At 50.8% G+C, this 12500-nt stretch overlaps 1 protein-coding gene across 8 annotated transcripts in view; it reads right to left on the reverse strand.

Annotated features, from left to right (window-relative positions):
• The window catches only part of LOC126571008 (sodium/potassium-transporting ATPase subunit alpha), a 62206-nt gene that overhangs the window by 20257 nt on the left and 29449 nt on the right, over nucleotides 1–12500 (reverse strand). For 4 of the 8 annotated variants that reach the window (XM_050229205.1, XM_050229206.1, XM_050229203.1 and 1 more), the window contains exon 2: nucleotides 2271–2351. The exons of 2 other annotated variants lie outside the window; for them this stretch is intronic. In XM_050229205.1, coding sequence (XP_050085162.1) covers nucleotides 2271–2351 — 81 coding nt within the window. Of the gene's footprint in view, nucleotides 1–2270; nucleotides 2352–9658; nucleotides 9795–12439 lie in introns of all 8 variants that reach the window. 2 more of the 8 variants (XM_050229207.1, XM_050229210.1) reach the window with 2 other exon arrangements.

Consider the following 12500-nt stretch of genomic DNA (forward strand, 5'->3'; position numbering starts at 1 on the left):
AGTGGACAGTGACAGCAAATGGGAGCGAGAGCACCGTTGGCACCATTCGGAAGGGGCCATCAGGCCACATTCAGTGATGAGGCAGGTATAGAGTATCACAAAAAGATGCCGCCATTACGCCGCATCGGTTCGGCGGGGAAATGGTGTGGTTTGCGTCCTTCTTGTCTGATGGGTTGACAGCACCCTCCAGAGAGGTCCCGCCTGAGGACCTAGGGACCGTCGGCATTACGTCATTTGCAAAACAGCAGGCGCCCAGAGGCCAAAACCAGAGCTATTTGCATACAGAACCGGCCGCCTCGATCCCATCTCACCCCAAAAAACATTAAACTCTCGCTCGTTAACGAACGTTGTTTAGCAAAGCTAGCTGGTAGCTGAAGGTTGCTCTAGTTTCGAGTTCGGCGTTGGAAGAAGAGTTATATGCCGAGTGAGTGAGTATGAGGAGCACACACCAGACACATCGTTACGGTGCGGAATGAATGACGTCGATACGCTTCATCAGCAAACGCACCGCACCGGTTAGCGAGCGCGCCACGATAAATTCAAGGATTTTTTCGAGTCGACGCTCAAAACCAAGGCACGTCGTCGATTGATGGTGCCGGGGAAGGAGGGGCTTTATTGGCATGAAGACTGTCTTATTAGTTCGTTATTATTGCAATTAAGATAGGGGGAAAGAGTGCGCGAATGGGCAGCGAGTCGATAGCATCATCAACTACTAGGTTAATGAAGAAGAGGCAGAAAGCCAGACAGACACTCGATGGCTTCGACGACCACACCTTTGTGGCCAGGTGTGGAAGCACCACCACGCCACGTTCTGTTGCGGTGTCATGTTATCATGTGCTTAACGTAGGTTTATACTTTAGGACTAGCTTCTAGGGTGCAATAAATTACCTTTTCCTTTGGCTGGAACATACCATTCCGTCTTCAACACGGAGGTACGTTTGAGTGGATAGAAAGAACGTAGAGAACAAGCGCATGCAAAACATGTAAACTATGGTACACATATAGACACACCAGGGAAGCAATACGTTTAAGAATGATTGGAACTATGAAGATTGTATGATGAGGATGTCAGTAAATGGTTAGTCTTGTTTGTGTTCTTTATAAAAATTAAGGATGATACGATTTCATAACAAAAACTTAAACAAGAAATGCTGAATTTTACTTATAAACCAAAAGGAAAAACCTCTCAAAACAATAAGTTATTGGTTCACATTCCTTTGCTCGATGTTTTCACAAGACTAACCGTCTCGTCGAACACAAGTTACACCAAATCGATTGGACATGTCGTCGTCGATTAGCTTACTCCGGTCCCACCAGGGGGGGGGGGCCCGTACTGTGTACGTATATATAGCAAATCACATTTATATATGTCCAATCAGTACAAGAACCGAGCGCACCTTAAACAACATGTTGGAAGTCAAGAAAATCTCCTTCTCACAAAATTCGTGTCAGGCTCACTGGGGCGGGCGGGCTTGCGTACTGTGTAAGCCCTTCATAGCCCGTCAACCGCATGACCGTGGGGGGACCGTGGACCGAAATGTAAAAGATTAGGCAACCTGCCAACCGTGGCATTTGCTCTCGCTCTCCTCCTCCTCCTCCTCCTCCTCCTCCTCCTCCTCCTCCTCCTCCTCCTCCTCCTCCTCCTCCTCCTCCTCCTCCTCCTCCTCCTCCTCCTCCTCCTCCTCCTCCTCCTCCTCCTCCTCCTCCTCCTCCTCCTCCTCCTCCTCCTCCTCCTCCTCCTCCTCCTCCTCCTCCTAGTAGTTCTACTAGGGCTGGGAGGGTATCGTTTTGCAGGTTTTTTGGCACCAGTCGCTGGACTTGTCCACGGTCTTCTCGTCACGCACACAACACACATTGGAATGCTCGTTGCAAAAATCACGGCCGGGGGAGGAGAAAAAAAAAAGGGAATCCAACCAAAAACGGTTGACTCGCGCGTGGTCGCCCCCGGTGGTCCAATTGCGCTCGATACTTTTTGTTAATTCCGGGCTACTCTCGTATGTTAAGCAGATTATGGTGGAGGATTTTTCGGTTAGTGTGGGGAGACCCATAAGTTACGTGCGGCTTTTTGGGTTCTCTAACCTCATTAGTAGCACCTCCTGCACTCCGCAATTTCGGAGCTTTCGGAGCCATTTGTTAGGTTATGTAGCCAGGGTTGTTAAGGAACGGAATGAAAATCGGTGTCATGCATATTTGCGTAAAACATAAGAGCACATAACAAAAAAACAAAACAAATCTGATAATAATCGAAGCAAGAAAATGTATGATAATACCTTGAACTGACCGTCGGCTGTACGGTTGTCATCCTTCAGCGGGGCCACCGTGGCCACACGGTACGAATCCGTCCTACCGGTCTGATGATGAGCATGATGTCGAGTCGTTGTTGAATGGATGTGTTTTTTTTTTTGGGGGGGTGTTGGTGGTGATGTTGTCGTTGAATTGATGCGTTCCGGATGGGACCGATTTTCGGGTTCGGAGTTTTTTTTTTTTTTGGGAGTGGGGGGTTTGCGTGACCAGTCACGGAGTGGCCGATGATTTGATGATATGATTTCGATTGTCGTGTGTTGTGGTGATATTCGTTTGCACGACAGCACGGTAAACAGAAGAAAACCGAAACCAAACAATAGAGCATAAAACACGCGCACGTAGCACACAGGAGGGAAGATGAATGACGTTTTTTTTGGGGCACAAAACAGATGTGACAAGAAGCACATAATGGCACACATGTCAAAATGCAATGTACACGGTACAACAAACGATCACAGGTACAGGCAGGAACACACGGTTGGTGGGACAAGGGAAGTGCAGGAATAAAAAAAATAAAAAGCGAAACAAAAATGGGGAAAAAACAAAATATAAAAACACAATTAGCATTGAATGTAATGGAGCAAAATGGAACAAAGAGGACAATGAACCGTACAACGAGATGCATGCAACAAACCATTCGCAATCGCAGAGAGAGCCTTTTCGGATTTTCGGACGAGCGTTACGTAGCTGAAAACGATTAGCCGTTTTTGGTGAATCTAAGAATTTACAAACGAACGAACGAACGCACGAACGACCTTAACATTTTCGAGGATCTTATGCCAGTTTGTGTCAGAAAAAAGGTTGTCGCTTAATTATGCTGCTGCTCCAGTGAGAGAGAACCACACCTTTCCACGTGAGCCACCGTGAAGGAGCAAAGCGTGTTCCAATAAATAGAAATCAATACGGGAAAAGCTCTGGCCTGTGTGAGGGAGGTCACCACACCAACACACACCCGTACGCAGAGAGAGAGAGGCTTGGAGTGAAACACGCGTCATCAAGCAGCCACAGCTCGCTGCTGGTTGCCGTGCCAATGAGGACGACTTTGACGAGTGTGCTCCACTTTTGAGCATTTCTCGTGTGCCTGTTTGTGTGGGTTTTAGATGTCCTCAGATTGGAAAAAAAACAACCAGAGAGAGAGAGAGAGAGAGAAAATCAAAAGACGGAGAGCAAACAGAACACTGGCGCTAGCCGTTGCGGAAAAGCGCGCCCAACAGCAAGCGGGCACGGTGTTCTGCCGTCCCGTGTGAGCGGGCATGCGCAGTCCGGGATTTTCCGTATTATTATATAATCGGGAGCAGCGGATTTTCGATCCATGCGTTTTTTTCCATGCTCGCTCGGTATCCGGGAGCGATATGCTGGCTGAGCAGGACGACCACCATTTGGGGGGGGGGGGGGGGGCGGGGCTTAGCGGTGACCTTTGCCAGTGCGGATTCCTAAACCACCCCCTCCCTCCCGTTTCTCATCCGAACATACAATACAAAACCTTAGTGTGTCTTGAGAAGCAAGAAACACAACGTTGCCTCGCTCTCTCTCTTTCTGGCGTTACATAACGAGCAGCTTGAGTAGCGCTGCTCCCCCGGTCGGAATGGCCACCGGAATGGACACGTGCTCGTCATCGTGTACATGGGACAGCAGCAGCAGCAGCAGCAGCGCGGATTGTGATTGATATTTTCATCGAATCCCCAAGCAAGCTTTAGCTTAAGGTCAGTGTCTTGTGTCGAGGTTCTCGCAGGCATTAAGAGAGAATCACCCAACTGAATGAAGGGTTGCGCCTTCCGATGATGTTCTAACTTCGAGATTGAGGCCGAACCGATGGGATCGTAAAACGTAGCAGCAAAAACAAACTCATCGTCACCACCACTCATGGCACCTCTCGTCGAACAACTGCTCTCCCGGCTGGCACGGTGCCAATCACTCCATCCCTGTACACCCCCTCGAGGGGGTCAGCAGCTGCTCTCCGCTTTGGTAGGTTCTCCGCTGGGCGCAAATCCGCGCACCGCCACCGGCCACACAAAAATGTGTTTGTCATTTTCCTTTCTGCTAATAATAAACAACTTATACTCGCGACCAGACGCCACAACGCATTGCCACCACGGAGATCGCCACAACAGCGGGCCCCTTCAGTCACGATCAGTCATTTTTTTAATCATTTTTTTCCTCGAAGAAGAAGAAGAAGAATATGGAGGCGCCCGGTGTTTCTCGGTTTCTCGAGTCGAGACGCGACCCCAAACGCTGCGCTGTCAATTTCCTAGAACAAATGAGTAATGCGCGTTCCACATTCCCGGGGTATAATGTTGAATTCTGAGTGTAAGTTATAGACGCCGTCGATGCCACACGTGCAGCCAGAATTTGCCATTTCTCGCGATCAATCGCAACGACTTCCAGTAGCAGAACGAGGCAGAAGGGTAGCGGTCGCTTACGTCAACAAACAACCATGCAACGGACCAGTGACAGTGAATCAACAGCCTCTCTTCACAGTCTGCCTGGTGAGATGCAAGAATTTACGATCTGATTCACGCGTTGACGGCGCACGATTCCGTTCCGCGTCCGATAAGCGCGTTTCGAGCGCATGTCGAGTCAGCAAAAATTGCTCATTTTTGCTGACGAGTTCTCAGGCCTGTCAGCACAGAGCCACAGCACACAGACTCCGTAGTGCCGCCACGCTATCACCAGGCCGCGATCGGTCGCGCACGAGTTCATCTCCTGTGAGATTGCTCTTCCGAAAGGAGAGCGACCAGCACCAAAAGCACGTTGGTAGCGCACGGTCCGATTACAACAGCCACCCTCGACGGCCTCTGGCCAGCCGGCCGTTCTCTGTTTACATTTCCTGCTACAAGTACGGTGCTGCTGCGCTCGACGGTACGACCGATCGGCGCGCGTCTCGAGTCAAGAGCTTAGATCCGTCTAGCTGGAAAGACGGAAGCTGGAGTGTTGGCGAGACGCGATCAATCTGCGCGTGTACTCCATTCGTTGGGCTGATTATTTACATTTGCATTATATGTTTTAGGAGGCCAGAGGCCGCTTCAGTTCGAACAAGTCACTCTCAGCAAGTGAAATCGAAGTGATCGCAAGAGAAGTGATAAATACCCGAACCCCGAATAATGATCAACATCAACATTCCCCCTCCCCCACTGGCACACGTGATGGAGCGAGCAGACGAGCATGGAATCTTGTACGTGCTTGCGGTTTTTGAAACCAGACCAGAATCCAGGATGTTTTTAGTCGTAGGAGGATCTCGCTCGGCGCTTGCACCCAAAGACGCAATCCATCCAGCTGTTTATTTATGTGCAGCAACGAACTGTGGCGGCTTGGCTTAGTTCTCCAGTGACCAAACACATAAACAAGAGCCACTTACGGCCATTCCACGGAACCGAACCGACAGACTGGCGCGCACGCTCTCGCGCACAACTGGCTTAGCAACGTTCTGACACGGGAGCCATGGGAACGTACTGGAACGCATACACACAGAACAAAACGAAGAAAAAGAGAGTTAAAATAAACGCTGATAAGCCTGCGAACCGGACGGCTCAGCATGATTCAGATTATAATGGCAAGCGAGCGGGCGAGCGAGCGAACGTCGGTGTGCCACTTGCCACAATAGAGCGACAGCGGATGGAGGTCGTGTAGTATCTTGCTGATCTCGCCCCGCCGGGGCTCCTGGTTGCGCAGGGCGGGCGTTCAGATCGGATGTCTAGTAGTGATGGGATTTCCTACAAGTATTTTTTCCCCCTATTCTGCTGACTCAATCACTGATAGTAGCCATAACAAGCTACAACAGGCGTACGTGCCACAGTGGAACGATATTGCTGGACTGATTGATCGCGCACTTCTACTAAACGGCAGAAAAGAAGCGCAACTCCTTCGCGCCCAAGCAGCACCCTTCGTATTGACCCAATTGCTGCTCTTGAAATTTGATAGCCGAGTGCTTGGTGCTTCGGCGTTGGTTGAGCTAAAAGGCACTACTTCCGGCGAATCGAGAGCCCTGATTTCCGGTTCCATTTTGGGCACTGCGCGCCACCATTATGGTGGGCATGAGGAGGAAGAGGTGGTGGCTTGTGTCAATATTGGTTCACTTCCCATCGCAAAAGGATACACGGCGTAGTGCTGGGGTTTTTTTTTGTGTGTGGGGGAGAAGATGGATTGGATTTACCCTGAGGCCCTAGAGCCCCTTCTTCTACGCTTCCTTTCATTCCACCTCCCCCAAGCCGCGACGACGACGACGACGGGAGCAAACAGCGAAGATGGCGTCCTTTATTTGCATCTGTCACTCCGAGGCATCGTTAAAGCATCGCCTCGAGCAGCGGCACCGCCGTAACACTCGTCACCACCCACCCCCCCTCGCCCGGTGGTACACACCACACCGGAACGTGAACGTGACAGAGCAGGAATATGATAAACGATCTGAACGTCGCCGTTCGTCCGCGTCGTCGTCGTGCTGGTTTGAGTGGGTTGGTTGTTGCTACACTCCATCGATTTTCTTCTTTTTTTGTGTAAACGTGCTCGGTACAGTTTGCCAAACAGGTGATGGTAAAAGGAAGAAGGAGCAACAGCAAAGAAACGGGAGAGAAGAACAAAAAAAAAACGTCCGAAAGGGGATGAAAATGTTGTTTATTAGCCATTTAGTAGACACCTGCGAAGCAGTTGCCAGCCAGCCAGTAGCGATGTTGGAGAAGGTTATCTCGCTCAGGTTGCTCTCGGCAACGAGAACTTCAGCTTCATCCCTCCTTCCCCTATTGGGTGACACGTTAGCTTAGCAAGACGACATTCCTGATGGTGAATTCCTTAAATTGTCGCGTGCGGGCGCTTTTTTTTTCCTCCATTCGCTAGAATCTCGTTGCGAAAGTTGTGCGCCCAAGGACCGATCCCTTTGGGCAGCAGCGAGATCGAAGACCGTTTTGAAGTCAATACAGAGCTAGAGCTCAATGGCAACCCCCCTCTTTCGGAGAGACCGTTCATCACAGTGCACAAGTAACAAGTACTGCGCCACCATCGCTCTCATTGGAATTTGAATAAACATGAGCCACTGGAGGTGGTAGTGGAGGTGAAGCAGGCCGTCACCTAATCTCGGTAAACGAGTTTGCAAACCCATTCAGGCTCCAGTGACTCCAGCGCAAAGTCGCGGGTACGGAGCGGGGAGCGACGGGGATTGGAATCATGGGCAAGGTGAACCACCGCGAGCGAGTCACTAACGAGAACGCGCTCATACCAGTTAACCCCACACCCTAATGTCGATCAAGATCAGATCGCAGCCGATCGGAGACACAGCAGCAGGCGGATGAGAATCGATATAATACACATTAGCATTGAGCGCACTCCACGAGCAGCATGTTGCCGCTGGTTTGTATTGGTGTACTACACTACTGTACAGCACCACCAGCGTAACTGGCCTTAATGTGCGCAAGTGGCTGCTGCTGCTGCTGCCGTTGTCCGTCAAACACATTCCAGCCGCGCACCCGAGCCACGATTTGACGGTGACTTCTCGACATCGACGGGCGTCTGATCGACAACATATGGGAGAGAGAGAGCGAGCAGAAAGGCGCTTGAAGGCTAAGGGATTTTATGAAGCCGTTAAAACGTGCTGATGCTGCCGCGTATGGCAGTAAATCTCTCGGGGAAATTCCTTTCAAGTTTTCTTAGTAAAAAAACCCCACAAAAATCTCAAGGCATGCGCCTTGTCGGGGGAAAGGGTGTTTAGAGGTGGGATTTCTTCGTTTACGATGTTTGTACGACAAGGCAGGTAACAGAGCACATACAACGTGTATTTTAATCTCACTAGCCGGCAGCAATATATCCTTCATATTCCGTAGCATGATGAGCAGAAAGGGTGTGAGACGCAGTCCAGTCCGTCCGATCGTCAAATCATGGCCACAACCTCCCTCTCTCGACTGCTGGGGCCCCTGTTGTGTATGTGAAACGCATGCTAGCAGACAATCGGACACAATCCACTCTTTTCGCCATCGCCATCACCAAACAGCGTCCCGTGGTAGACGAAGTTCAATCAACCAATCAGCGCACCAACATCACGCCGCCGTTCGTTCCATCACTCCGCACGCAGCACGCTCTGACGGTGATCATCGCGCGCGCGGTTCGCGCTGTTTGATTGATTTATGCCTTGGCTGACCTGCACACCATACGCGCACCACGACATGATGTTTATGGATACAAATTCATCCCTTTTACCGTCGTCCGTCCACCAACCGATCGCGGCCCGGCGGCAGCAGTATGATTTATGTGCAAACACGCTGATCGATACAGCAAACAGCTGACTTTTTGCACGCATTTCGTCTCATCGGGGCACAAGCATGTTATTACCGCCCCCGCCCCCTCCCTCTGCGCTACCATTTCAATTGATATTCTAATTCAATGAATCCGCTTTCAGAGACGGGGCGCGTATTGGTGTTGCTGTCGGTTGAAGGCCGATCAGCAGCGAGTCAGCAAGCAGTATGTGCCCCCCGCGTGATCGGAAGCGCATTTTGGAGCTCATGGTGTGATGCGCTGGTGGAAGAGAGGAGGTGTCACTTGTGAAGTGTGTGCGCTATTGCATAACATCCACACCGTGAGTCCAGGGTCACGGAATCGGCCATCGCACGGTGACCGCCGGGCAGTTCCAATCCAATTCACTAACATTGAAAGAGGAAATAATAAAAACCATCCCAATACACTAAAAAGCGATGATACCAGAGCCGGCAGGCGGGCTGAGTAGTCCAACAATTACCGGAAAAGTGACCGTTTCCGATGAGTTGCAGCAGTGCTCATCGCCTTGCGCTGTTAACAAGATCTGAACACAAATAGATCGTCTTCGATCAACTAATTAGAAGGAAAGGGAAAGAGAGCAGCTCGCAGCAGATTATGTAGCAACGCGCGAGCGAGCGAGGCGAGATGAGCGAGAAAAATTGACGCAAAAATTATGCAATCACATGTCGCGGAAGTCACATCGGCGCGGCTGTAATCGATTTTACAATCACGTTTCCCATCCCCTCCCCGTCTGCCTGGCGCTGGTACAATTCGTCCCATTGTAAGCACCTGAGCACCTCGTTCGTTCATTCGGTTGCTTGTCGCCGGAAATTCGTCATCGTCAGTCAGAGGTGGGCTTCATCATTTGCAGCAATTATGTAACGTCATAGGGATGGGATTGTACTCAACATATCCTCTCTTCATTTCATTCGTTCGTTTGTTTGTTCGTTCGTTTTTATATGCTTCAATCGAATTCCGATTAATTGAGTTTGTAGACGGAAGTTCTGATCTATTCCTGGCTTTCCCTAACAATCACGGTAGACGAAAAGGCTCTGCTCTGCGTCGATGCATGACACTCGCGTGTTGGTGTTGGACCGACTGTGCGCACACAATAACCTACCTGAGGCATTTTCTGTGAGTGCCTTGATGCCTAGAGCAGTATCTTCTTTGCCCAGGACACTTTGCCTTGACTCTTACCGGTCCCTGGCGTCAGTCAAACACTGACTGTGCCGCTGAACACCACCACCTTCGAGAGCCTATTGTCGATTGTTGAGAATGAGTTTGGTGATGAATTAAAACATCGGGAACATTTCGAGGCATGTCCTTAGTATCTTAGTATAATGTCGACTTCACCGTCACTTTGACAGCGATCGAAACAGTTGCGCAACGCAACCTCTTTTTTTCCTGACCCTCCCCATTCCCCTCGTTTTCCTAGCCCCCCCCCCCCCCTCCACGGCGTCATCGTCGACCGTGGAAAGAGCAAACGCAAACCGTTTGCTGCTTTTGCTGCTGCTGCTGCTCCTGCAGAGTGCGACATCAGAGGAGAGTCAGCCAGAGAGCGTCGTGTTGCCAACCACCATGAGCGAGCACGCGAGAGAGTGACGTGAGTGCCCCAGGGCACGAGAAATAGATTGATTTTCTCGGAATCGAAAGAAGAAGAAAGCTTCCTGTCCTGATCGACTCAGCCCTTCCACAGGACCTCGCTTGCAGGCAGGCAGCACTCACATTACGCCCTCTCTCTCTCTCTCAGGGTCGCCTCGTCCTGCCTCCTCGCCTGGGTTTCACCCCTTTCGGTGGAGGTAGAAGGGGAGGAAAATCGAAAAAAATCCTATCGACACCCCCGGCGCAACGACTTCAGACGAATATGAAGGAAAGAAGGAAAAAAAAAGAGGAAACACGATCCGTCCTCGATCACACCAAGAGCACATGGCTTTCGCGAACCGGAAAACCTGTCACAGCACATTGCCCGACGACAGCCCCCCGCCGCCCGTTTGGGTTTTCGTGGTCGCCGTGGGTCTAAAGGCGGACGCAACACGGGCGGAGAAGGCACGAGGTGGCACACAAATACAGACCATACGACGGAACACCACCACCATATGAGTGCGATACTTACTGGTGTGCTCGTGGGTTTATTTTAATAAAAACGCCCAAAAATAAATTTTCCACCCTCTTCCCTCAGTAGGCGGGGAGATTGGGGGTTGATTTTCCTTTCATCCTTCTCTCGTCCTGCCTGACTACCTGCTTCGCCTCTGCATTCAGCAGAAGTAGCACCAGAGCATTCGCGCCATTCGAAAAGAGATCACTCTCCTCTTTCGGTGTGTAAGTGTTCGGCGCTGACCGTAAAGGCCAGATGATGACGAAGGGGTGGATCCAACCCTTCTATTTTTTCTTTTACTAACATATTTAATTCGTTACCCCGTGCCCTTGCCACCTAGACGAAACAGAGAGCGGGAGCATTTAAAAGCATTCGAGATTCATTTAACACAACATACGATGGTGGTACTTGCGGTCAGCCCGAGGGTTGTTTAATGCGAGGGTGAAACACATCCCAACGCACAACACGACGCTCCATCGACAGACCGCCGCGCACAAACCTCCCATTTCTTCGGGGATGTGATCGTGCGTGTTCACGCTGGGTTGCCGTTTGGCTTCCCCCCATTTTTTAACCCCCTCAAAACAGAACCCCTCCCTCGATCCATACGATTACCGTGACCGAGACGGTCGGATGTCCTTCCGGTGCTAATGCTGATCACTGGTACTAGGCAGTAGCAACAGCAGCAGCTGCTACAGCTGCCATTCGGTGAGCAGGTAGTAACGGTAGCAGTAGTAGTAATAACAGTAATGGATAGTATAACGTCTAATGAAGCAGGTAGTGGTGGTAGTTGCGTGTGACTTAGTTGCAGATGTTGCTGCTGCTGGTTACGTGCTGGTGTGTAGGTGGAGGCCCGTAACGTGTGGTCCCCCGTTTGCTGATGCAGTTGAAAACCCGAAAAGTTCCTTTTTCCCATCACTTCTCTCGCTCTCTTCTTTCTCTCTCATTTTCTCGCTCTCTTTTTCTCTTGTGTCCGCAAACTCTCAATAGTCCTACTATCGTTTGTCCTTAGGCAAGTTCCTGCTCTCCCTCTTTGGCGGCTCCGTAGGACTTTTCCAAACCTTCCACAGAGAAGGTTGTTTCACACCAGGAACAATCGCAAACCATTGGCAAGCGTGCGCCGTACAGTGAGTTGAGAAAAGAAACTGCCGCTTCGGAAGCCAAGGATTTCTATTAACTGACAGAGGTCGTCACTGGTTCCATTTCTTCGTTCAATACAGGCAACACAACGATTTTCCGTCCAAGCGTGTCCACGCGCACACATACACACAAACACACTCATGCACGCCTCCATAGTCGCGTTGCACATCACGAAACCGCTCTACAACAAGACGGGCGGGCCAGGCCAAACCGAAGGAGGGGTGGCGGGGCGGGGGGGCACTCATATATATCGTGTTTGTGACCTTCAAACCTCTTACACCTTGGAAAACGGAACGTGTGCGCGTCTGCCGTTGGTGGTCTATTGGTCGAGTTCGCTAGACCGCCAGCCAGCCAGCCAGCCAGCTAGCCGACACCGGACCGTCGGATGGTGGTGTTCCTTTTTTTTTCGAATTGGGGTGGCCGCCTGTCTGAATGCTAATTTTACACTTCTCGAAGTCGCACACACGATCGCGACTTTGCGGGGTCCATTTCGCGCGCGCCGTCACATTAAAAAAAAAAAAAAAAAGTTCCAATATTTCACGCACGACACAGCATCGGGGTATATTAGCACGCACAGGCCGGGCCGTGTCACAGTGCTTCGCGCGCGCACATTTCAGGAGATTACACGTCCCCGAGGAGGAATTGCTTCTAAATTGGGGCAAAAGGTACCTGGGAGTTGAGTTTGGTGACGGGTGTGTGGCGCGTGTGCTCCGCTGGGAGCGCAGATCGG

This window comes from Anopheles aquasalis, chromosome 2 (assembly GCF_943734665.1).
Source record: "Anopheles aquasalis chromosome 2, idAnoAquaMG_Q_19, whole genome shotgun sequence".
NCBI classification, from domain to species: Eukaryota; Metazoa; Arthropoda; class Insecta; order Diptera; family Culicidae; genus Anopheles; species Anopheles aquasalis.